Here is a 22,265-nt window from a genome sequence, read left to right on the forward strand (position 1 = left end):
GACCCCCTCCTCATCACAACCTCCCTTCAGGAAGTTGTAGAGTACAATGAGGTCTCCCCTGAGCCTCCTCTTCCCCAGACCAACCACCCCCAGCTCCCTCAGCTGCTCCTCACAGGACTTGTGCCCCAGGCCCTTCCCCAGCTTTGTAGCCCTGCTCTGGGCACACTCCAGGGCGTCAATGTCCTTCTGGTACTGAGGGGACCAAAGCTGAGCACAGCACTTGAGGGTCGGCCTCACCAGAGCAGAGTACAGGGGGACGATCACCTCCCTGCTCCTGCTGGCTGCACTATTTCTAATGCAGGCCAGGATGCCACTGGCCTTCTTGGCCACCTGGGCACACAGCTGGCTTGTGTTCAGCCGAGCATCGATCAACACTCCCAGGTCCCCTTCCTCTTCATAATTTTCTAGCCACTCTGCCCCAAGCCTATGGCATTGCATGGGCTTCTTGTGGCCAAAGTGCAGGACCCGGCACTTGGCCTTGTTAAACCTCACCCCATTCAACTCAGCCCAGCAGTCCGGCCTATCCAGGGCCCTCTGAAGGGCCGACCTACCCTCAGGCAGGTCGACACTATCTCCCGGCTTGGTGTCTGTAGTGGATTTATGTGGCAAGGTTTTGGTAGCAGGGGGCCATAGGGGTGGTTTCTGTGAGAAGGATCTAGAAGCTGCCCCATGTTTGATAAGGGCCCCATTGTTTTCCAGAGCTGAGCCAATAAGCGATGTTGTTTTGCACCTCTGTGAGAGCATATTTAAGACAGGGAAAAAAATGCTGCACCACACAGCAGCCAGGAGAGTGAGAGGAGTGAGGAATGGCCTTGCAGGCACCAAGGTCAGTGCAGAAGGAGGGGGAGAGGTGCTCCAGGCACCAGAGCAGAAGTCCCCTGCGGCCTGTGGTGAGGACCATGGTGGAGCAGGATGTCCCCCTGCAGCCCATGGAGTACCACGGTGGAGCAGGGTTCCACACTGCAGCCCGTGGAGGAGACCACGGTGGAGCAGGCGGCCCTGCACCGACGGAGGCTGCTGCCTGTGGAAGACCCCTGCCCGAGCAGATTCCAGGCCGGACCTGTAGCCCGTGGAGAGGAGCCCACGCAGGAGCAGGTGACCTGGCAGGAGCTGCTGCCCATGGGGGAGCCAGGTTGGAGCAGTTTGCTCCTGAGGGATGGACCCCGTGGTACGGACCCATACCTGGAGCAGCTCTGGAGGAGCTGCTGCCTGTGGGAAGCCCACACCGGATCAGTTCATCAAGGACTGCATCCCGTGGGTGGGACCCCACAGCACAGGGGATGAGAGTGACTGAGAAGGAGCGGCAGAGAAGCGCTGTAGACTGACCATAACCCCCATTCCCCCATGCTGCTCGGGGGGAGGAGGTGGAAGAGGGTGGATGGGGGAGAAGGTGCTTTTGGTTTCTTTCCTGTGTTTCTCACTTCTCTAGCTTGTTAGCAATAAGCAATAAATCTTACTATCTCCCTATGCCAAGTCTGTTTTGCCCGTTACAATAATTACTGAGTGATTTTCTCGTCCTTATCTCAACCTTTGAGCGCTTTTCACATATTTTCTCCCCATTCTTCTTTGAGGAGGGGGAGTGAGAGAGCGGCTGTGGTGGAGCTCGGCTGCCCACTCGAGCGGAACCACAACAGTGTCATCTGCAACCTTACTGAGGGTACACTCCATCCCCTCATCTAGGTCATCAATAAAGGTATTAAACAAAATAGGACCCAGTACCGACCCCTGGGGGGCACCACTTGTAATGGGACGCCAGCTGGACTTAATTAACCACAACCCACTGGGCACAGCCAGTTCTGTACCTGGAGAGGGAGTGGACGGGCAGGCACCAATCTGTTTTCTTTAGAGACCAGTCACAGGACCTGAGGGAATGGTGTCAAGCTGAGGCAGGGGAGGTTCAGGCTGGACATCAGGATGAGGTTCTTCACCGAGAGGGTGGTTGCACACTGGAACAGGCTCCCCAGGGAAGCAGTCGCTGCACCAAGCCTGTCGGAGTTTAAGAAGCGTTTGTACTGTGCTCTTAGTCACGTGGCCTGAATTTTGGGGTAGACCTGTGTAGTGCCAGGAGCTGGACTCGATGATCCTTAGGGGGCCCTTCCAACTTGGGATATTCTATGATTCTGTGGTTCTAAAAATCTGTGACATTAACCAAGTTGAAGAATAATTTAAGGAAAAATGAGGTTGACTCCTTTATTACCTTTTCAATGTAATAATACATTGTGATAAATTAGTGGGGGGTTTGTTCATTGTCTTTGAGGAATTTGAAGAATCTGCTGAGGAGATAAGGTTGTACAATTGAATGGCCTCGATACAGGGGGAAGATTAAGCAGATACCAGTGTGATAAACTAGTGGGGGAATTTGGAGAATCTGCTGAGGAGATAAGGTTGTACAATTGAATGGCCTCGATAAAGGGGGACGATTAAGCAGATACCAGGAGGGGGTGTTGGGTGAACATCCTTGAGTAAAACCAGACTCTGTAAAACTCCTTACCACAAGACATCCTTTTTGCCGCTTCACTTCCCCCACCTGAACACGAAGCAGAGGAACGACGACCCCCCTCTCAACAATAGACTGCGCAGCCTCAGCCAGTTCAACAAGTCCTGATAAGCTGGAATTCAACTGCTATAAAACAGCAACACTGAAAAGGGAAGGTGTGTGCTGTTGCGGAGCGGAGACTCCCCAGCCGCCCAGCGCTGTTTTGCTTGTGTCTGCTTACTTGATTAATAAAATAATTTCAATAGACCAGTAAATTGTGTGGTCTAATTTATAACATACATTACAATGTAAATTTTCAATATATATGTTTTTCTTCCTCCTGTGTTTGCCTTTGACATATAACCAAGACAACAAGAATGGGGTAAGCTGCTCACAAACTTTTTTTTTAAAGTTTATACAGTTTTAAGTGTAAGATTAAAAAAATGACAACAACAACAAAACAGATGGTGGCTCACTTTTTATTATTACATATCCAAACAATACACATGAAAGAAAAAATTCTTAATACTACACTGATATTGGGACAGATGCTAAAAAGCTACATATGTGTGTTCCAGTTTTCTTAAGAAAAACAGACATAGAGATTGCACAGTTAGGTATTCACCATCACTAGGTGTTGTGTACGAGATGTGACAACACAACAGCAACATATCCTGCTGCATATTTTAGCACAGCTGATACAGAATCTTATTTTCAAAAAAATTAAACCTTTCCTGCCTTAACTTAAATATCTGTGAAATTCAGAGAAATTTTTCTCTGCTGGTTTGAAGAGGTATCCTTCAAACAGAATATTGCTTTCTGTTTATTTAAATATATTTATCACCAGCAATATATTCATTTTTATGAAAATAAATATATATAATTATCTCCAGGTCAGTAGAAAACAATTTATTCAACTATAAGGCTTTCTTGTAACTAGTTTTTCATATTAAAATGGTATTCTCTGGTATCAGTAACACTGTTATTGTTAGAAGCAAGACTTAGCTTTGCATTAGAAAGTTGCAATAAGCAAATCTTGCTTTGCTTCAGTTTGTGTCGTTTACTTTTAATAGGCAAAAATCTTGTGTTTGTGGAAAGTGTTTCTCCCACATACTTTCTCTAGCGTGTTAATACTATGAAAGCCCTTTAAGGTGCTATCAGTAAATTATAAAAAAAGATACCTCCTGCACTAAGGTAAAGGAGGTTTACAAGTTTTTATAGGACATAAAAATACCTCCTGCACTAAACTGCACTAAGAGGTTTCTGAAGGAGTTGCATTTCATATATAGGTTTGTGAGGAATGTGTTAACAATTTGTGTCAATAAAGAGCAGTCCTGTCTGCCTCCCGGTCCTGCACTGGCAATTTAATTCCTGAACCACAGATATAGTTTCTCCCAGTGTGTCCCAGTCTCCCCCTCATTCTAGTCAATTTATCAAGTCTTCAGAAAATATTCCTCAAATCTATGAACCTGTTTGCTTTTGTTATTCCGAACTCCTATTTCTAACAGTTACAGCCTTTTTTGTCTTCTTCGTGATTGATTTAGCACTGCTATAGGTGTGACTGTCCCTGTGAATGGCCGATGAGGAATGTTTTAACTACTCGTGAAGTGTCAATAAGAGAGCTATTTGTGTTTGTATGTTTTTTTCTTTGAAGTCTGATGTCTGGGGGTTTCAGAACAACTGCTAACAACTAGTGACTGTTATGGCTTCTGAATGGGATACTATGCAAGCCTCTGATATCTGGCCAGGTGGCCAGGAGATTAAGGAGAAGGAAAAAAAGAAGCTGAAGACTTGCAGGGGACGCTGTGTAAACTTGACATGCTGCCAAGGAGTACAAAGGGGAAGGACAAGAAAAAAAACTTGGAGAGGAAGACTACGAGCCTTCAGCATGAAAGACCCCCAGAAACCCCCAGAGGGACCACCGGAGACTGATGCGCATGCTCCAGTTGGAGGGACTGGATCCCGGAAGCTAATTATAATAACCTATTTTTTTAGAAGTAGTAATGAATATGTATTAGTCTAGGAGCATAAAAATCAGCTGCTTGATGTAACTGGTGTGCGTCCTGGTGGAGTGGAGACTCCCGGTGCACCCAGCGCTGTTTGCTTACCTCTATTCTTTTAATAAATCCTATTTTTTATTTAATCCTACTTTGGGACTGAGCGAATTTATAACAGGTTTCTTTTAAGACATTTGTGTAGTGTCCAGTGGAATAAAGAGCACCACAGGTTACTTCAGAAAAATATATTCTGAATAGCTGACAAGGTACGTTAAAAGTCTATCCAGTTTTCAGTCATTTTCTTTTAAAAAGAGGTATTGGCATTATCCGAAAGACATTCATATCTACAGTGTTACATAGGCACTGTCAGCAGTAGCTCCGATAAAAAGAAGATGGAAAATTAAGGTGTTGTGTAATGGAAATGAAAGTCATGTCCTGTGATTTCAGAAGACTGTGTATATTCCATTCCTTCTGCCAAGCCTGCTATTTATCATGCTATATACATACACATATACATGCATATATATATATATATAGGATAATAAATAGAGAGCTACATATATAGAACAAAGATATCAAATAAAAGTACTTAAATATATTTAAGAAAGGTCAAATAAACAAATTTGTTTTAAATATCTTAAAATACCTATATATGAAATTTTATATACCTATATGAGATACCATTTACTAAATTGTTTACAAATAATAGAACATTACTAAATTGTTTACAAATAACAGAACAGTGTGCAACAAAAGCCTCTGGAGAGTAAAAATTAAGTATGTTGAAGACTACTTGTAGGACCAGAAGGCTGAGATTTCTTTCTTAATTTCCTAGTAAGAAAAAAAAAGACAAAATAGCAGTAAGCACAAATGAAAGCTTAAGAACACTTTCTATTACTATAAAAATAAATAATTTGTAATACATGGTTAGTAATATTTAGCAAACAGTGTGCTACCACCATCACAACGGCCTATTACCCCTTCTAGCTTCAGAGGCATCCTTATACATCCAAAATAGAGAGGAGGATATCAACTATATGGATCTCTCTCAGCAGTGGTTTCACAACAATTAGAAAGAAGAAACAGTTCCTGAGAAGCCACAACAAGCTCAAGTTAATTTCTGGACTTTGAATAATTACTCCTTAAGTTCTCTCTCTCTCCATACAGTAGAGCACGCTCCTGACTAACTTGTACAGTGCACTCTGAATAGGAGAGATTTGTTTGCCTAAGCTAAAGGAAGAAATAGAAAACCAAGAAAGCTACTTAACTTTTAACACTTAAATTAAATGCTAAGTTACAAAAGTTTACAGGCCATGAGATAACATAAATAAATCCCTTCTCGAGCTAAAAGATCTCTTTTTTTTTTTTTCAGGAGCGGCCTCCCTGAATCTAAATAATCCTCTCACAGGCAGAACAGAGTGTCCGTTCTAACTCTTTATCAGATGTGGAAGAAGAGATCGAGATGACCAGTGCCTAAAAAAAAAAAAGGCACTCTCTTTTTAAGGCAGACTGATCGGCACAACACATTTTATCTGTTCTCAAACACAAGCAACTCTAAGATAAATGGGTTCAAGGATCTTCAATGTGAAGAGTGAATATCCAGCGTATACTGGGAATACCTGACTTGGACCATGGACGCCTCACGCAGATTTCTGAGGAGTTCGGACAACTCAGAAATCATCTTTTACAGGAAGAGACCAGAGAATTTGACTCAGTGTAAAACTGGCACAGGCAGAAATCTCCCCAATTACAGATGCTCAAACGCATTAGTTAAAAAGAGATTAGAGTGTGACTAGAGAGAAGTCTCAAACTCTTGTTATATACTTAAATTTCTCTCCAAGGATGGAACAACTGCTATCACCGTGCATGACTGGCTGCAGAGGGAGAGAGCGAGTGAAAGACTTAGAAAAGCACCTTCCCTTTGTAGTCCTCCCACTCCCAAAATGGTTCTCAAGGAAAACTATTGACAGACTAAGGTTAACTGCTTTGAAAGGGCTGTGTGGGTGGACCCATTGTCTTCAAGTTCAAGCTTTTTCCTGCAGAAACTGCCAACAATTATGCCAAATATAACAATGGTTTTGCAAGATGGATAAATGTCTTCCAGACTGAAAGGAAGAAGTCGTACTGTTGTTGTTGTCTGTGCACAGACAGCTAAGCAGTAAAGAGCAATGCTAAACAACCACGATATCCCAGAACACACAAATACTGCATAACAGTGACAGAAAGTGCTAGAATTCAAAACAAAAATTACCTCCACCAGATCGGTTTTGTCGTAGTCTTCTCTATGGTTGTAAATACACAGATTAATGACGCCATGTACTTTTTGCAGGTGATGAATGTCAAATCCCTTCGTTATCTCAGTGACAAAGCATAACAGTTTCTGAAGACAACAATGGAGCAAAACAACAACTTTAGAATAGTACAAGATCCTTTGAATACGCTCTATATGTTTTCGGAGGTTGAACAGTAACGATACAAGTGACATCCTACTTTTTCTTACGCTATTAAATAAAATGTGACACTTCAGAGAACAAATTAAATATCCCATGAGATTTCAGCATGGAAAATAAGTTAATTTTTCATATTTCAGAGAAAGGAAAGGCTTAAATTTCGGACAATCTTTTACTACTAACCAATCTATCACATCAATGGTTGTAATTGCAAGTCGACTGCTCCCAAAGCAGCAGGGAATGACACGATCCTCTTTGTAGGACAGCTGCTGACACAGCAAAGCCACTGTTGCATTTCATTAGAGAAGCGTTGCAGCAGCGCGAGGCACTGTAAAAAGGCTGCAGATCTTGTAGATACAGCTGTGCCAGCTGGAAAAGGAAGCACCCTTAGGTGATTACCTTTACCCACGTGTGCCATGCCTACAACTCTGCTGGCAGAACAGATTGCTCAAAAGCCCAGAGCAAAGGTGGATTAGTTTGCTCAATCCTACCTTTAAATTCAGGGGTGGGTAAATAGCAAAGTGACTGCTTGTAGCAATCACCTCTCTCTCACACAGTCATTTCTATTACCAAAGATGCAGAGACGATAATCTCTGGCACAGCAACAGTGACAAGCTAGTGGCAGCACCTTCTTCCACTGCCACAGCTGTCCATTAGCTGTGTGAGCCTGCGAGTATGTAGCTTTAGGGAGCAGCCATACCAAATGGAAATACTACTGCCCCCTGGAAATAATGCTGCTTATCATCTTATCAGCAAACTCTGCCTCCCTCATGTATATATATACACACACACACAATATAAGAAATTCTAATACTGCACTTTCAAGGAATTTCAGAAAAGTAGTCACTTCTCCACGGCTAGCTAGTTTACGTCAACCTGCTAACTTCAGGTTTAAAATCATCACTGCAAGAAATAAAGATCCTTTTCAGGTTCTTAATACATCAAAGCATGAAAAAAAATCCCCAAATAAAAGCCCTCAAACCCATCATAAGAATTATGAATCATTAAAATGATATCCATAATAGTACTAGCAGGTTGTCAGTGTAGTATTTTAAAATTCAGCAAGGCCTTTTATCTTAAAAATTAGGCAAAGAATCTGTCTCCTAATCTACAGATGACCAGAAGCAAATGGTAGCCTACACAAATCTACACGAGGTGTGGAAACTAAACAGTCACAGTGCATTACAGGCTGAATTATTTCACTATCTATATGTCCTTCCAATTAATTGTTTTAATTGGCATTGGTTAACAATGGGCTTAATTTGCAATTTTACATGTCGCAGGAATATGTCCTATTTGAGCATTAAAAAAAAGCTGAAATTAGACATACTTTGAGCTCATAGCAATCCACGATAACTACATACTCTGTCTCTGTAGGAACTTGTACAGTGTTCTCATCACTTATCTGTTGCTGGTCTTCCCAAGAACGTTCATGAGTCACCGCTTGAAATGCCCAGGAATCTGGAAGGACACAGATTTCTTCAGTCAGGTTTTCTGTTTATCTAGAATACAGTCTCAGTGAAGTATCCTGTACCTGCAAAACAGTCTCTTTCTACAAATACTGAGACAGAATTGTTATCGTCTTCACTGAGAAATACTTGGCTTCTCCCTTCTTTCCAGCTAAAGTCACTGCTCCATAAAAATTAGAAACTAAGACAAAAAAAAACAAACAAAAATACCCACAAACAAACAAAAAGCACTAATTAAAAGGTTAATAGTGGAAAAAAATAGTCATGTTGCCAGTTCAGGTTAGGGAACACATCTTAGAGTACAACATTAGGGCTTAAGTCTCCTATTCCACATGTTACTCTGGATCCACGCATCTTGAAGTGCAGCTTTTTCACCTAAGCTGCTTGTTATTGGAAAGCACCTCATACAATAAAAGAATGTCAGTGACTGCTGGCTTTCAGGTACCATTAGAAAAAAACAGACTTCAGAATCAAAAAAAACAGCACCTACAGAAACATGTGGGCTTGGCTTGCACAATTAGAGGAGCAACATCATTACGGAATAAACTGTGTGATGATTTTTGAGAGCTGTAACAGAAAAAATAGAGTGAAATTGAAGGCTAAAGCTAATAAATAGTGCAATCCTCCTCAGCAAGAATAAGGTGCTAAAGGATCTGTTGGACTTCTCCCTTACCATTTGAACTTGGATTTTCAATAGTTATAGTTCCCCATCTTGATGGGGAATATCCACAAAGCTTAGCACTTTCCTTTTCAGTGTTAAGTTTAACTTGACATATGTCAGAAACATGTTTGTCCACAAACTCTTCTTCATCACTATCATTTTGGTCATCTGTTGGTACTCTGTTCTCTTTATCAAATTGAGAACTCCTTCTTCTCTTTGCTGCAGCATGCGCACAGTTGTTCCTTCTGCGCTTTCCTTCTGACGCACCTACAAAGAGACAGCATAAAAAAATAATCCAAAACATAACCAAAAGAATTCTTTCTTCAAAATCCATTATCTTCATCTTACTTGACTGACAAGGAAAACAAAGGAACTGAGCTACCACTGCCTATATCCCTACATATGCTGAGAAAAGAGTTGAAAGTTAATGGGGTAAGTTTGCTATTAAGATTAAAAACAAGCAAACAAACCACACACAGAGCTATGGAATTTCATTCACTAAACAGTCACTTTCAGGATTTTACATGCTGAGGATTCTTACTTTGGATGGGCAGTATTAATACAACGTGAGGTTATTTGATAAAGTCACTGTCTTACTACATGAACTAATACAGATGAACATCATAAAAGCCTCTGGAAATAAGCTCTCCTTCGAGTCTGGTATCAAGCTGAAGACTTCAAAAGCTGAATACGTGTTTGGAAGAGATTAATAATTGAGACAATTTTAAGGGAATATTCAAAGGAGAAAAAACGTGAAGACTTATACCTCGTATGCTTCCTGATTCGGTAAACCTTTTATGAAAAAACAAACTTTGTGATTTTGCCCAACATTTGTAGTATTCATAGAGTATTGCAAAAGGATATGGGTGGAGTCCATGGCAAAATTCCCACTCTCACTAGTTAGACTTCCCTCCTTCAACTGGAAATCGCAGTATGAGGTAGCTAAGATTTTAGCATTTGGGGAAGGGAGGGGTGGAGTGGGGGTAAAAATACCATTTTGCATAATTAAAAACTAGTTAAGTATTCAGAAACTGCCATCCACAACATTTTTTACCACAAAATTAGCAGTTTAGGGACGATTAAATGTCAATTGGGCCATCAAAGTTGTTATTTGTTTTGTTTTGTTTTTTATATTGTAAGCCAACTTTCTTTGAACTTTAATTCATTACTATATTGAATGAATGACCTCTGGATTTCTCTCTCCCATTTGGAAGTCAATTTGAAAACAAAAGACCTCTGCCATAAAGAGACAGGCATCAGAGACACCTGTTGCGCCTCAAGAACAGAGAAGGTATGAACGACAAGAGCAGCTGAATAAAATGCAACTTGCCATTAGAAATGGGTGTACTGGCATCTACAGGTGCCGCTGGCATCTCCTCATTTTCATTACTCTCTTCATCTGGTTTCTCATCTTCAGTAGCAGGGTTCTGCTGTGGTGACTTGGAGTTGTCGCATGGAGCACACGCTGCAGAGGTGCGACCTTGCAAGAAAGAATAGATACCAAAGATCTTCGTCGTGCATTTTCAGTTACAAATGCAGAGACAAGTCTTCAAATCCTTAGCGTTAAAGCACGTACCTCTTTTCTCACGAGATTCTTTAATTTGTTCACAAAGTCGTCCAAACTCTGTATCCGTTTCGTTCCTCACCATTGAATATGCAGTGTCTTGCAAAACATAGGCGCTGTGACGATCTGAAATTTTACAGACTTTAACTGAATGTTGTCTACCAACCAATGAAACTGTTTTGATCACAGAAAAAAATTGCTTTCTTCATAGGTTGGTTCCGAAAGGTTCTCTCAGTGAATATTTTCAGCATAACAACATCGAAGTTAATTAAAACAAAAGCACTAGTTCCTTGGGAACACTTATATCACAATTCCATGCCCAAGTAGCAAAATGATAAAATATTTACAATGTGGACGTCCAAAATCATCTAATCCATCTGAAGTCTATTGTCCGCACACAGCATTTCTCCATCTATACGTTTGACAGATTTTTTAAACTAGGGCTAAAAAGCACATCCTCACCTGTAGATCTTTGATCCGGGTAGTACTCTAAGGCATTGTTACAGATTAGATCGATGTCCTTCAGCTAGTCTCCTGCAGCGAGGTACTGGCGCAAGTCAATTTGAGTCAGAACTGTTGAAAGATCCATCGGCTCTTTAATCCTTGTGGCAGTCAGGTACCTGCAGATCAAATACAAGCATTCAGAGGTTTTCTTAACCTTGCACACTGTCTACCAAAATTATTCTGAAAACTTTAAATAAACGACTTCCTAAAAACTCTCAACATTTGCGATGCATCAGAAGATGCTGAAATTAACCAGTTTGCTTCTCAAAAATGGAAGGGCTCTTTCATTTTTCATTAGAGCGGCCACGAGAGGACAACAAGAAGTAGGGAGGTCAGAAGCACGTGCATGGTAGAGAAGAAACACTGAGGGTGGGAGATTCATTTCATTTTGCTTCAGAAAATCACAACAGTGAAAGCTGAGCAAGCCATCCGGCATTCTCTTTGTTGTCGACATTGAGGAAAAGGTGCATGAATTGCACCTGTGAAGTACCTATTGCAGGCATCTACTTTAGAATGAGATAACTGGGCCCTGAGGTGCTGATTTCTTCCCTCAGACCAGAAGAGGAGACTAATGACTAGTTCAGATGAGGACATATGTATCTCTCTAGATTTTTCACAGCTCTAGAACCTAGGAGAAAAGGGGAAGAAAAGCCAGTGGATGCCCACATGAAGAGGACTTTGCTGATCCGCAGGTATATTCAAGTTACATCTGTCTTTGAAATATACGCCCCTAGTTTAGGCTTATCTCATAAATTAAGGAGAAAAAGGCATCTAAGCAGCCAATTGGAGGAAAAAGAAAACACACTGCACTTATGGTTGATTCCTATTGAGGAATTCCAGATGAAACAGAGAACAGGATCTCAAAACTTATTTTTACAAACTGCTGCTCCTATTCCTGTTCCCACAGGAACTGACAGTCCAAGAAAGGGCTTTAGACTTCATTAAAGTAGTCCTGTAAATACTGTTTGTAATTAGAAGGAAAGATCTCTGTGCTTTTCAGTGCTGTGACACGCCTACATATCAAAGCCTTTTCACGAGCAAACTGTGTTGGCATTTGGACTGGCTTTTTAGAATGAAACCAGGGCTTTCAGCGAATAATCCCAAAAGAGACATTTGAGAGTCAGCAGAAGTAAAAGCACTGCCTCTGCTTCTTGCAAAATCCTAATAGTGCAGCCCTAAAAACAAAGTTGAACCTTCCCCAAAACGCTGAGAAGTACGAACACTGAGAAGTTACAGACACACACAGATCAGCACTACTTTACCTTCTGTGGGTCAACGGGCTTTGCAAATTCCCTGAAACGTCTGTCAGTGGCAAGTCTGTGAGTAACGTCCCTCAAGAAAATTCTAAGGTCACGCAAGGTATCCTCCTCTTCCTCCTCCAGCATCCCTACTTCTTCCTCTTGTGGCTTCTGAGGCTCAGCTGGTGGTGCTACAGGCGGGACTTCCAATGTCCGATCGACTTCAATTAATCAGGAAAAATTAGCCATTTACAGTACTCAAATACAAGCATATGACAAATTACTGACTGAAAATGACCACCAAAGCAAATCCCAAAGAGCTAGTAACTTCGATAGGAAAGTTTTAGATGTACTTCTCATATCCTCCTCACCTCTTTTCTTTACAGGAGGCTTAGCCACTTCATTTAGAATTAGGTCCTCAAAAGAAGCTGCTCTCTCTGCCCTACCAGGCAACTCAATATTGCACACTTCTCCAAATTCCGTATTAAATAATTTTTGGATCTAAAGCAGAAGGAGGAGAGACATTTCAGATTTAAGGCCACAAAAACTCATCTTCTATTCCAAAAAGACGAGTACCTTTTCAAATTAATAATAACCTGAAGAACACAAACTGAAAAAAGTTATCTTCCTGGCCTTAAAAGGCTACATTTTCACAGGCTGGCACGGCAAATTCAAATATCACCTTTAAGAATCACCTGTAGAATTAAAGCTCGCTGAAGGGATTGTACGCTACACTGATAAAGTAATGGCTTTCACCACATCCAACAGCGCCTCCTTTGTATTTACTTGCCTTGCTGCATCCTTTACTTAGAACCTTTATGGCTATAGAGGGAAGAGAAAGGCTTCAGCAGACAAGTGAGGGCTTTTTGCTGAGTTTTTATTTCTCTACCAAAAGGTGTCTGAAGTAGCTAGTACCTCTACGTCTTCCTCCATGTTCAAGTTCTAGTATTAAAAGGTAGGTAAGGAATTTCACTACTTATTTTAGAAGGAATTTACAACCTGTACCAAAACTTCTGTGGGAACTCAAGCACTTTCAAAGCAGTTGATAATAAACACGTTTAGGTAAGACCCGTTCTCTTCCCCCAGTGACTGAGACCAAATCATCAGAATGACAACAGCGTGGTCCTGTTTTGGGCACCTTCCCTTAATGTAAACTCTCAGAAGTCAATGAAGTTCTGCACGTACTTTTACTACAGTTTATTTAGGAATACAACCAGAATTCGATTCCAAAGTTATTTTAGCAGAAATTGGAACTTAGCTTTCCAGCTTGGAAAGCTTTGGCCTATATGAAGAAAGAAACTGATTTATTTATTTATTTTTTAATCAAAGTGTTTCAATTCTCTACTAAATTGCATTATTAGCTGTTTACCCAACATAGCATGGAATGGCAGACTGTCAGAAGAAATCTCTTCAGTAAAGACATCCTCTTGTCATTTCAAGCACTGCATATTCTTGACTGAACCACTTTGTAGCCACCGGAATTATTGTATTAATTTATTATTTGCATGCATGAGAAAGGGGTAAAAGTCACTTGCTTGACTCAGAAAAAACCTTAAGCAGATGCTTTCACAGTATGCTTTTTCTCTAAGCAAATTTTAAGTGATTTGTTAGGGTGCCTGAGTAATAACAGTAAGCATTTAACAAGGCACAGCATTTTGATGCTGAAAGCATTCATAAATTACAAGACACTGAAGAAATAGTAAGGAAAGTATTGACAAATACCTCTTCTGGGAGATCTGAGTGACGTACGTCAGACGTAGCAAGCAGCAAAATTGGCGGAAATGCTGGAATGTTACATAGTAGAGTTAGAAAAGTAAGTTTCAAGGCAGGTCCAACGTTGTCCCACCATAAATGGATATCTGGGATATAAATTGTGCTTGGTGCTGTCTTCTGAGCATTTCGGATCAGCTAGTGAAAAGGAAAGCTTGGGTAAGAAAACTAAAACACATAGAATAACCTGTTAATACATAGCTACATAGCCATCTGACTGCCCCATGAAATGAAACTACGCGAACAGAGTGGCAAGCATCCTTTCACATAAGGAATTTCTCTGTGCACCCTTTCAGATTATCAGTATTCGGAGAACTCTAGTCAGAAGATGGGAAGGATATATTCAGGCAGTGGCTAGACACCGTAGCTATATGGCCACAGCCACAATCATCGCATAACAAAGAAAGGAAATGTCCCTCTTATGGGACACATCAGTATTCAGTCGTGGAACGTCTGTCCTTACTTGTATGGCTCTCAAACGTTTCCACTAAAGGTAAAAATATTTTAAGGTAGTGATGCCAAACAAGAAAATGGATTTCCTGCCTAAAAGTAAAAACACCAAATCTGTTCATTTTTTCTAGTTAAAACCACATCAGCGTGCAAATGAAGTGTTTTGTGACTGTTAATGCTTTTGTTGCACATACTGCAACAGCACAAGTTGTGTATGTCCGTGTGAAAACAAAATAAACAGAAGCCCCAAACCTTGGTTGCCTTACCAATATAATTTAAAAGAAGGCTACAAAAAGTAGCCGACGTGCAGTCTGATACAGAGCCATCTACTGGGAGCACACAGTCTTAGGAGGCAAGGAGAACTACTTTCTGGATCCCAGTGACATGAGCAGCATTTCTTTCCACAAAGAGATGTTTATTAGCAACACCGCCCAGCTTCCTGAGCTGCTAGCAACAGCCTCACTGTAAAACTGGGTATGCAAAATGTGGACATGTACAACATCCAGATTGTTTGTGGTGCTGTCTAAAAGAAAAGGGGATTTTCAGACAGAAGCAAACATCCCAGCACATTAAAACAAGGCCACCTCCATTACCAATTAATTTTGCTCACCTTACTTGCAACTTGATTGATCCTTTACATACAGTCAGTGAATCCAATGAGAAGAAAAAGAAAAAAGGTAGCTGTCCGCAGATTTCTTCTGGCGGTGCAACGTTTGTAAGCAGAACAGAAAGGTCCGGGGTGTGAACGGGAAACTTCTCCAAAGCGTGCAACACCGCGGGCGCCACGTAAGAAACCTGGCCGTACCCTTCTTTTCCTACTATTAGCAGATGGGGCCGGCATGATGTTGGTTCGCAGAAAGCACTCCTAGAACAAGAGTTAAGAAAACAAGTTTATAAATGAGGTGCTGAATAGACACACAGATGTTCCAAGTAATTTTCCTATAGACTTTCTTTTCCCTCCCCAAATAATCCAAATGGCAGCGGTACATTAAATACATGTAAGATTTCCAGTTAAGTTATTCAGTCATTCCAATTGTTTCATCTTCTTCCCTTTGTTTCATCTTCTTCCCTTGTGTTTCCTATTCTTTACTAAACCAAGACTGCAAATTAATATCCCTGCAATCTTGCTTTACTACTAGGAAATAAATTTGTGAGGAGCATTTGTTTCCCCACTACAATCAGGCTGTACCTTTGCTGGCTTAAATCAAAGATGCTAGAGACTTAGCCTTGCTCTAAAGCACAGAAAATCTTCTGGACAGCACAGCAATAGAAACTGAGAAAAATAACTGATCCAGCTGTGACAACATGATCTAGCTGTGGACTTGCATGACTTCCATATTAAAATATCACAAGATTAACACAACTTGGTGGCTTAACAAATAAAGACACCATTCAAATTTTTCTCAAGGTGTTTTATCAAGCCATTTCTCAGTTTTCTTTCTGCTACATAATTCCCTCAGGACATTTATGTGGTCTTGAGTCTTTCAAAGAATGCCATGGATTAAGTCAACGTGTTCTGGTAGTCTACGGATCACTTTGGCTTAGGAAGAGAAGCCTGGGCTTTTCAATTTGGTCATTCAGAGCAACTTCATTACAACTTTAGTCCCTCCACCCTTTCTTCTTGTGAATACCAAGCACCCCTTCAACACACAAACTTGATGTTACCCCTTCGTCTACCACCCCTTGCACTTTTAACAGCTGGAACTGTTTACAAAGACTCAACAGACCTGAGAATTTAAACGTAACAGGGATCTATCTTTCTTTACCTGCTGAAACAGAGGCGTTTTTTCTCTGGTCTGTCAGGCATTCCATCTTTTAATTCATCTCCAGAAACCAAGGATGCATCGTCATCACTGTCGAACATATCATCTTGTAAAATAGGATTGAAATGCTCTGAAAGGCAAAAGAGGTTTGTTAACTTTCCTGAATAGCCTTTGTCTCTTTGCACACACTGAAAGCTATTTCCTAGAGTTCATCCCACCACAGATCTAAGGAGATGGCACAAGGCCCTACAAAGCTGTACTAAGTCCCACTGATGTGTACGTACAAGGTACGCTACTCTTGGTGATTTTTTTCTCCCCCTTCGAATAAAGGAGATTACGAACAATTTCTGCAGTTGCTAAATAGCTAAAAAAAAATATAAAAACAAGACCATTTCTTTCTGGAGGAGGTTCCCACAATGAAAGCATGGGGATAAAGGATGTGATGGCCACAGAATTCCATTCATCTAGTAAATATCAATGCTAATTGATCTCATGTGCACGTGTATAGTACGATCCACAAACGTTTAAATTAGGAGACTGGTTAAAAAGGATGATAGCTAAAACAATATTTAGCTTAGACCAGTTATACTTGTATCCTGGTCCTGACATTCTTCAGAAAGGAATTGGAAACATTGACCTAGAAATGCTTCCCCTCCAAATATCTGAGTTTTGATTTTTTAAAGAAAAATAGGTGCCTTATACTTCAAACCTCAAGTCAACCTCTACAAATGCTAATTATCTTAGCAGCCGTCAGAAGAAGGATGCTTCAGTAGAGAACGCATCGTCCTTTACTGTGTATTGAGTCATTCAGAGCTTCCATTTGGCATTTCAGTTTCGAATCCACAATAAAACCTATGCGTTATATTCCAGACTTGCCCAAAAAAAAGACATGCACATGCAAATAATAAAATTCTACCACCATTATGTCTGAAAGGTTTAAGTTGATTGCACAAACCACAAGTTTTTGCTTTAGCAGAATTATAAAGAAGTGGATGCTGTGGTTATACCTTGCTGTCGGTCCTCCTTTAGCGCAAGCTGTGCATGCGGGAAGATCTTCTGCACAACTTGTAAAATATTCTCTACTGATCTTTGAAAAAGTGGCTTGAAAATGGGTGATAGTGCTTGTACGGGTGAAGCCTCGATCCTGTTTGAAGCTGGAACAACCTTCTTCATAGCCATGAAAAAGTCCTTTGCTTTTATTTTAATAGAATTAACGTCTAGTAGCAACTTCTCCCTACTTGCATAAATCTGAGGATAGCATCGGCGCAGAGAGCACAGAGTAGCTTCAGTACAGAGGGATTTGATATCTGCACCACAGTATCCTAACAAACAAAAATCAAACGTTACATCAGTCAAGGCCCAGGTTTACAACATGCAACATTTAAAGAATTTGTAATGCCAAAACCAAACAGCTTAACAGGGAATTCAAAGTGCTACCGCTCTGCAGGGAAGTTTCATGTTGCTCACTGCCTGATATCCTGCGCTTATGCAGCTGAAGCAGACTCCTCATCAAAAACTATACTCTTGAGGAAGATGCCCCAGAACCATTTAACGTTCTCAGACAACAAGAGGAATGACAACAAAGAGTAAATAGATGAAAGCATCTCACTCTGATTGCTATGAAGGCGTGCCAGCTGCCTCGTTGACTAGTTGTGCAGCAAGGCACAAGAGCATGGGTACTGCCTGGTACAAGCTAAGGTTCTTTACAACTTGGTCACAAGCAAGAATCCATTTTGGTTTCAGTCTTACCAACGCATGTCTCAGCTAGTTCATCAAGCAACATGTCCGGTGGCTGAGGGGTCCAGTCACGAGTATGAATCTTGAAAATTTCTTTTCTAGCCTGGAAGCAAAATCATTGCATTTTAGCTTGTCCCAAGTTTTCCTTAAAAATACCAACAAGAAACAAACAAACCAAAAAGCAAACAAACAAACAACAAAAAACAAAACAGTCCTCCCTCAAAACCCCTCATCTATTAATACGCTTTTCTTACTTGCTCAACTTTCAAGTATTTTACAGTTATTTAATATACACTCTGCATTTTCAACCAGGAAATTGAATAGTTCTTATTTGTTATACTGAACTTTTTCTAGGAACTTACAATGAAAGAAAAGGCATTTATAGCTTCAATAACAAGTTTCCAAACTACGAGACCTAAGGACCCAGAGGAAAATACTGCAATGAAAAATTTATCCAGAAACATTTCTTTGTTGTCCAAAAAACTTCTCTAAAACTTAGCAAGCTTTCATTGGGATAGTCTCATTACTTCATCACATTTGCTTTTCAGTTAGTAAATTCACAGAAAGCACTTCTGGCACAATGCTTCCAATTGCTACAATTACTATAAAGAAGAAAAGAATTATGACTCAAACTACTACCACTGATCCGGGGCACAATCAAATGCAGACACGTCCCCTATTCATTCATAAGTGAAGGATTGAGACCAAAAACACAACTTCATGATGAAAACACCCAAGTGGACTAAATAATTAAGCAAACAGGTACAACTTTGGGAATGAAAGGTTTGATTATAGAACTAACTACTTGGTGGTATCATCCTGACCATATATATCCAGTACCAGATTTGCCCTCTGTGGAACAACGCAGTGTCTCCACATATCACTCTTTTGTTCAAGTTGTCAATTATTTTTTTTTCCTATAAAGTTGGACTTTGCCATGGTAGCACTAACGTTGAATTTAAGTTCTCACCTCTTTATTTGGCAAGTTGAAGAGGAACTCTCTGCCAAAGTGTCCTGGTCTTTGTAAAGCAGGATCTACAGAATCCAGTCTGTTGGTAGCTCCAATTACCACAATCTCCCCTCTGTTATCTATGCCATCCATAAGCGTCTGAAGAGTTGAAACAATGGAACTAATAGAAAAATATAAGTTTTACTTACTGGTTCAGTAAATTTTGTTACATTCCACATGACTTTCTTGATGCCGTAAAAACCTTCTTCCTACTGGTCATTTTGAATGGGAAAAGAACAGTCTACCAAGTAGGGTTTTTTTTGATTTGATAATAAATCTGCAGACTGTTAAGTCATCAAGCACTTCAAGACTGTTTGAAATAATCTCTACGTTAATATAAAAGGAGTACTGCACACTTCTGCTCAGGAAGAAAATCATGGAAAATGTCAACTTTGATTTTAGATGTTGAATTTGTTGCAGTGAGATCTTCCTCATCGCACGATTCTATTTGGATTTAAACCATATTATCTATGGAGAGACCAAGATTAGGACAAGAACAGCACAGAGTTCAGCATAAAGCCAATCAGGAGCTCAAGTTTGTATTCTTTGTATTCAACTTTATCCTTCTCTTGCTGGAAGGACCTGCTTTTTGACTCTCCTCTTCAGTAGGAGCATGTTCCCTCTTGCTTTTGTAATGCTTTTTCTCAGTGGTTTTAGTCTTGTCCTTTGTATCTTGGCATCTCTCTGTAACAGCTGAGGAGGAAAGGTTTTTAGAGCTACATTCAGTGTCAGACTTGAGAGAGGAAGTTTGCCGCAATTTCTCACCAGGCTCACAAGACTCTTTGCCGTACAAAACATTTTCTTTTGAAATGAGGTCACGTTCTTTTGATCTTCTTGGTTTCTCCTTGTCTCCACCGTCATCACATTGGTACTGTGCGAGGTATTCATCATTCCCAGGAGATTTCGGAGGGTCCGTGACACTGCACAAAATAAAATCACATTTCTCACTTCTGCTGAAGGACGTGAATATTACGAGTAAAATCTTCCAACATCGAACAAACAAACAAAAACCTCCGGACTAAAGGAACCCTCGCAAAGATATGCCATTTAGAAACCTCTCCTGTGATTAGGACACCTTCTCCAGCTCCCAGAGAAAGTGCTTTTTCCCCTCTTGCTTCTGAAGCCATTGCACTAAAAAAGCAAACGCATCTGTCTCCCTCCACATGCCGCTCTGAATAAGAGCCAAAATATTCAAAACCACTCTATTTGTTCTCCCCACATAGCTGAAAAAACACCAGTTGAAACAGTTTTCTACCTCTCTCCCACGAATTTACATTCACATGTCCTATGACTGCAAAAATAGAAGGCGGGGCTCAGGAGGAACAGCCAGTGTTGGAAACGAAAAAATGCAGCCTGTTTCTTCAGAGTCTTAAGCCTATGCTGCTAGGAAAAAAAAAAAAAAAAAAAAAAAAAAAAAACAAGAGGAGAGGAGAACAACAGCGGAAAATTTACCTATTCTCCAGGTGTTCAATTGCAAAGCCTCCTCTGGAGGATCAACAGCTGTGAATTCAGCATGCTTAGGAGAAATCAGATCTACATCTGAACCACAACTATTTCAGTCGTATCACTAACTTCTGTTACTCTGAAGAAGCAGTCAGCACCGTTTCTATGTTAGGAAAGAGCTGGACAGAGTATGATATTCACATGAAGTAGTCAGGCAGGTTTCTTTAGGAAGGCTGGGTTTCACTAGAACATTACTAGCCTGTAAGCCTCATGGCATCACCTTCCATCTTGACTGCTAAACCTCCTTGCTCCCTACTATCTTCTTTGCCAAGATACAGCTGTCCACATTTACTTTTCCTACTTGGCTGGACTGAATTTAAGAAGGTATCTTGCATCTAAGAAAGGGAACAAAAGCTGCTGCCCAGCAGCGTCTGGCTCAGGGAGGAGTGAGAAAGCTCTGTGCAGCCCCCAAGGTCCGTGCAGCAGGAGGCAGGAGGTGCTCCAGGCTCACAGCAGCAGTTCCCCTGCGGCCTGTGCAGGGAGAGGCCCCTGGTGGAGCAGGCTGTCCCCCTGCAGCCCATGGGTCCCCCGTGGAGCAGATCTCCACGCTGCAGCCCCCCTGCGGGTGGAGGAGCCCCCGGTGGAGCAGGTGGCTGTGGCCTGGAGGAGGCCGCGGCCTGTGGAGAGCCCCCTCAGGAGCAGGCCCCGGGCTGGACTGGAACAGGCTGTGCTGAGCCTGCTTTGCCCGTGACGCTCCTTGTGGAGTGATCTCCCTGTCCTTCTGGCAGCCCTTGAGCCCTTGCCAGCCTCTTTTCTCCCCTTGGCGTTGGAGGAGGGGCAGGGAGAGAGCGCTTGTGCTGGAGCTCAGCTGCCCAGCTGAGGAAAACCACCACGGCTCTGTCTTGCCGCTGCTGTAGCACGCTGGTAGCAGCCAGCACCGTCTGTTCTTCGAGCCTCAGCAAGCCCACAGCATCTTCCTTGAAGGGATCCCTTTCCTTCACGACTGACAGGCGCCGCCTCCAGAGGCTGAGGGCTTGTGCCCCGTTTGCAAGCGCTTTCTCAGTGCCTCCTTCCCCAGAGAAGGATCCCAGCTGCTTGGCTTCCCTGCCCTCTGCTGCCAGGCTCCCGCAGCTGCTATCCCAGCAGCGCAGCAGCCAGCTGACAATGTGCTCGCCTGGAGGACAGCTGCAGTCTTGTCCCATGGCTCGCAACTCGCCCAGGGATGGGGATCACCTGCTTCCAGCTGCTTTTCTCTCTGCTCTCCTTTCCAACAGCCTCCTGTGCCCTGGGATGGCCCTACCTTGGGGTAGGCTGCCTCGCCTTCCTCTTGCTCCTTCCCCTTCTTGGGAGGACTTTCTGCCCTTCCGAAACGAGATGACTTCTGCATGCATTCCTTCCCCTTGTGTGTACTGGTGCCTGAGACAGCAACAGGGTCGTCCCTGGAGCCAGCTGTAGGGCCTGTGCCAGGCTTGGAGTGGCTGCAGGGAACATGCCAGGGGCTGGAGGGACTGCAGGGAACATGCCAGGGGCTGGAGTGGCTGGATGTGAAGTACTATCAGTAAAGAATTTCTTCCTAACATATATCAGAAATCTAACTTTTCAGTGTAAAGCTATTACTCCATGTCCTGTCACTCCAGGCCCTGATAAAGACCCCCTCCCCAGCTTTCCCATAGGTTGCCTTTTGTAATACACAATAAATGTTGTTCATTGCCTTTTGTATTATAAAGCAAGGAG

General features: G+C 41.8%; 1 protein-coding gene and 1 long non-coding RNA gene across 6 annotated transcripts; both read right to left on the reverse strand.

The window, feature by feature from the left end:
* Window positions 1-2,941: 2,941 nt before the first annotated feature.
* On the reverse strand, window positions 2,942-9,315 carry LOC311425455. Of its 4 annotated transcripts, none has more exons than XR_014686336.1 (4): window positions 9,066-9,315; window positions 8,288-8,384; window positions 6,725-6,853; window positions 2,942-5,304 (listed from the first exon to the last, which is right to left on the reverse strand). It is a non-coding gene; the product is annotated as an uncharacterized lncRNA (long non-coding RNA). The 4 variants fall into 4 exon arrangements; XR_014686337.1 differs by having other exon boundaries at window positions 8,288-8,959; XR_014686338.1 differs by having other exon boundaries at window positions 8,883-9,315.
* Window positions 9,316-10,388: 1,073 nt separating this feature from the next.
* On the reverse strand, window positions 10,389-19,997 carry LOC311425557 (ATPase family AAA domain-containing protein 2-like). 2 transcript variants are annotated; one of them, XM_084501499.1, is made up of 11 exons: window positions 19,050-19,997; window positions 18,092-18,182; window positions 17,350-17,664; window positions 16,346-16,472; window positions 15,190-15,444; window positions 14,082-14,267; window positions 12,731-12,860; window positions 12,384-12,580; window positions 11,080-11,237; window positions 10,630-10,743; window positions 10,389-10,533 (listed from the first exon to the last, which is right to left on the reverse strand). In XM_084501499.1, exons 1-6 carry the CDS (start codon window positions 19,179-19,181, stop codon window positions 14,264-14,266), a joined length of 924 nt encoding a protein of 307 aa, XP_084357625.1. In that variant the 5' UTR covers window positions 19,182-19,997; the 3' UTR covers window positions 10,389-10,533; window positions 10,630-10,743; window positions 11,080-11,237; window positions 12,384-12,580; window positions 12,731-12,860; window positions 14,082-14,263. The 2 variants fall into 2 exon arrangements, with proteins under 2 accessions (XP_084357625.1, XP_084357624.1); XM_084501498.1 differs by having other exon boundaries at window positions 10,630-10,791.
* Between the last annotated feature and the right edge of the window lie 2,268 nt (window positions 19,998-22,265).

This window comes from Aythya ferina, assembly GCF_964211825.1.
Source record: "Aythya ferina genome assembly, chromosome: 31".
Lineage (NCBI taxonomy): Eukaryota > Metazoa > Chordata > Aves > Anseriformes > Anatidae > Aythya > Aythya ferina.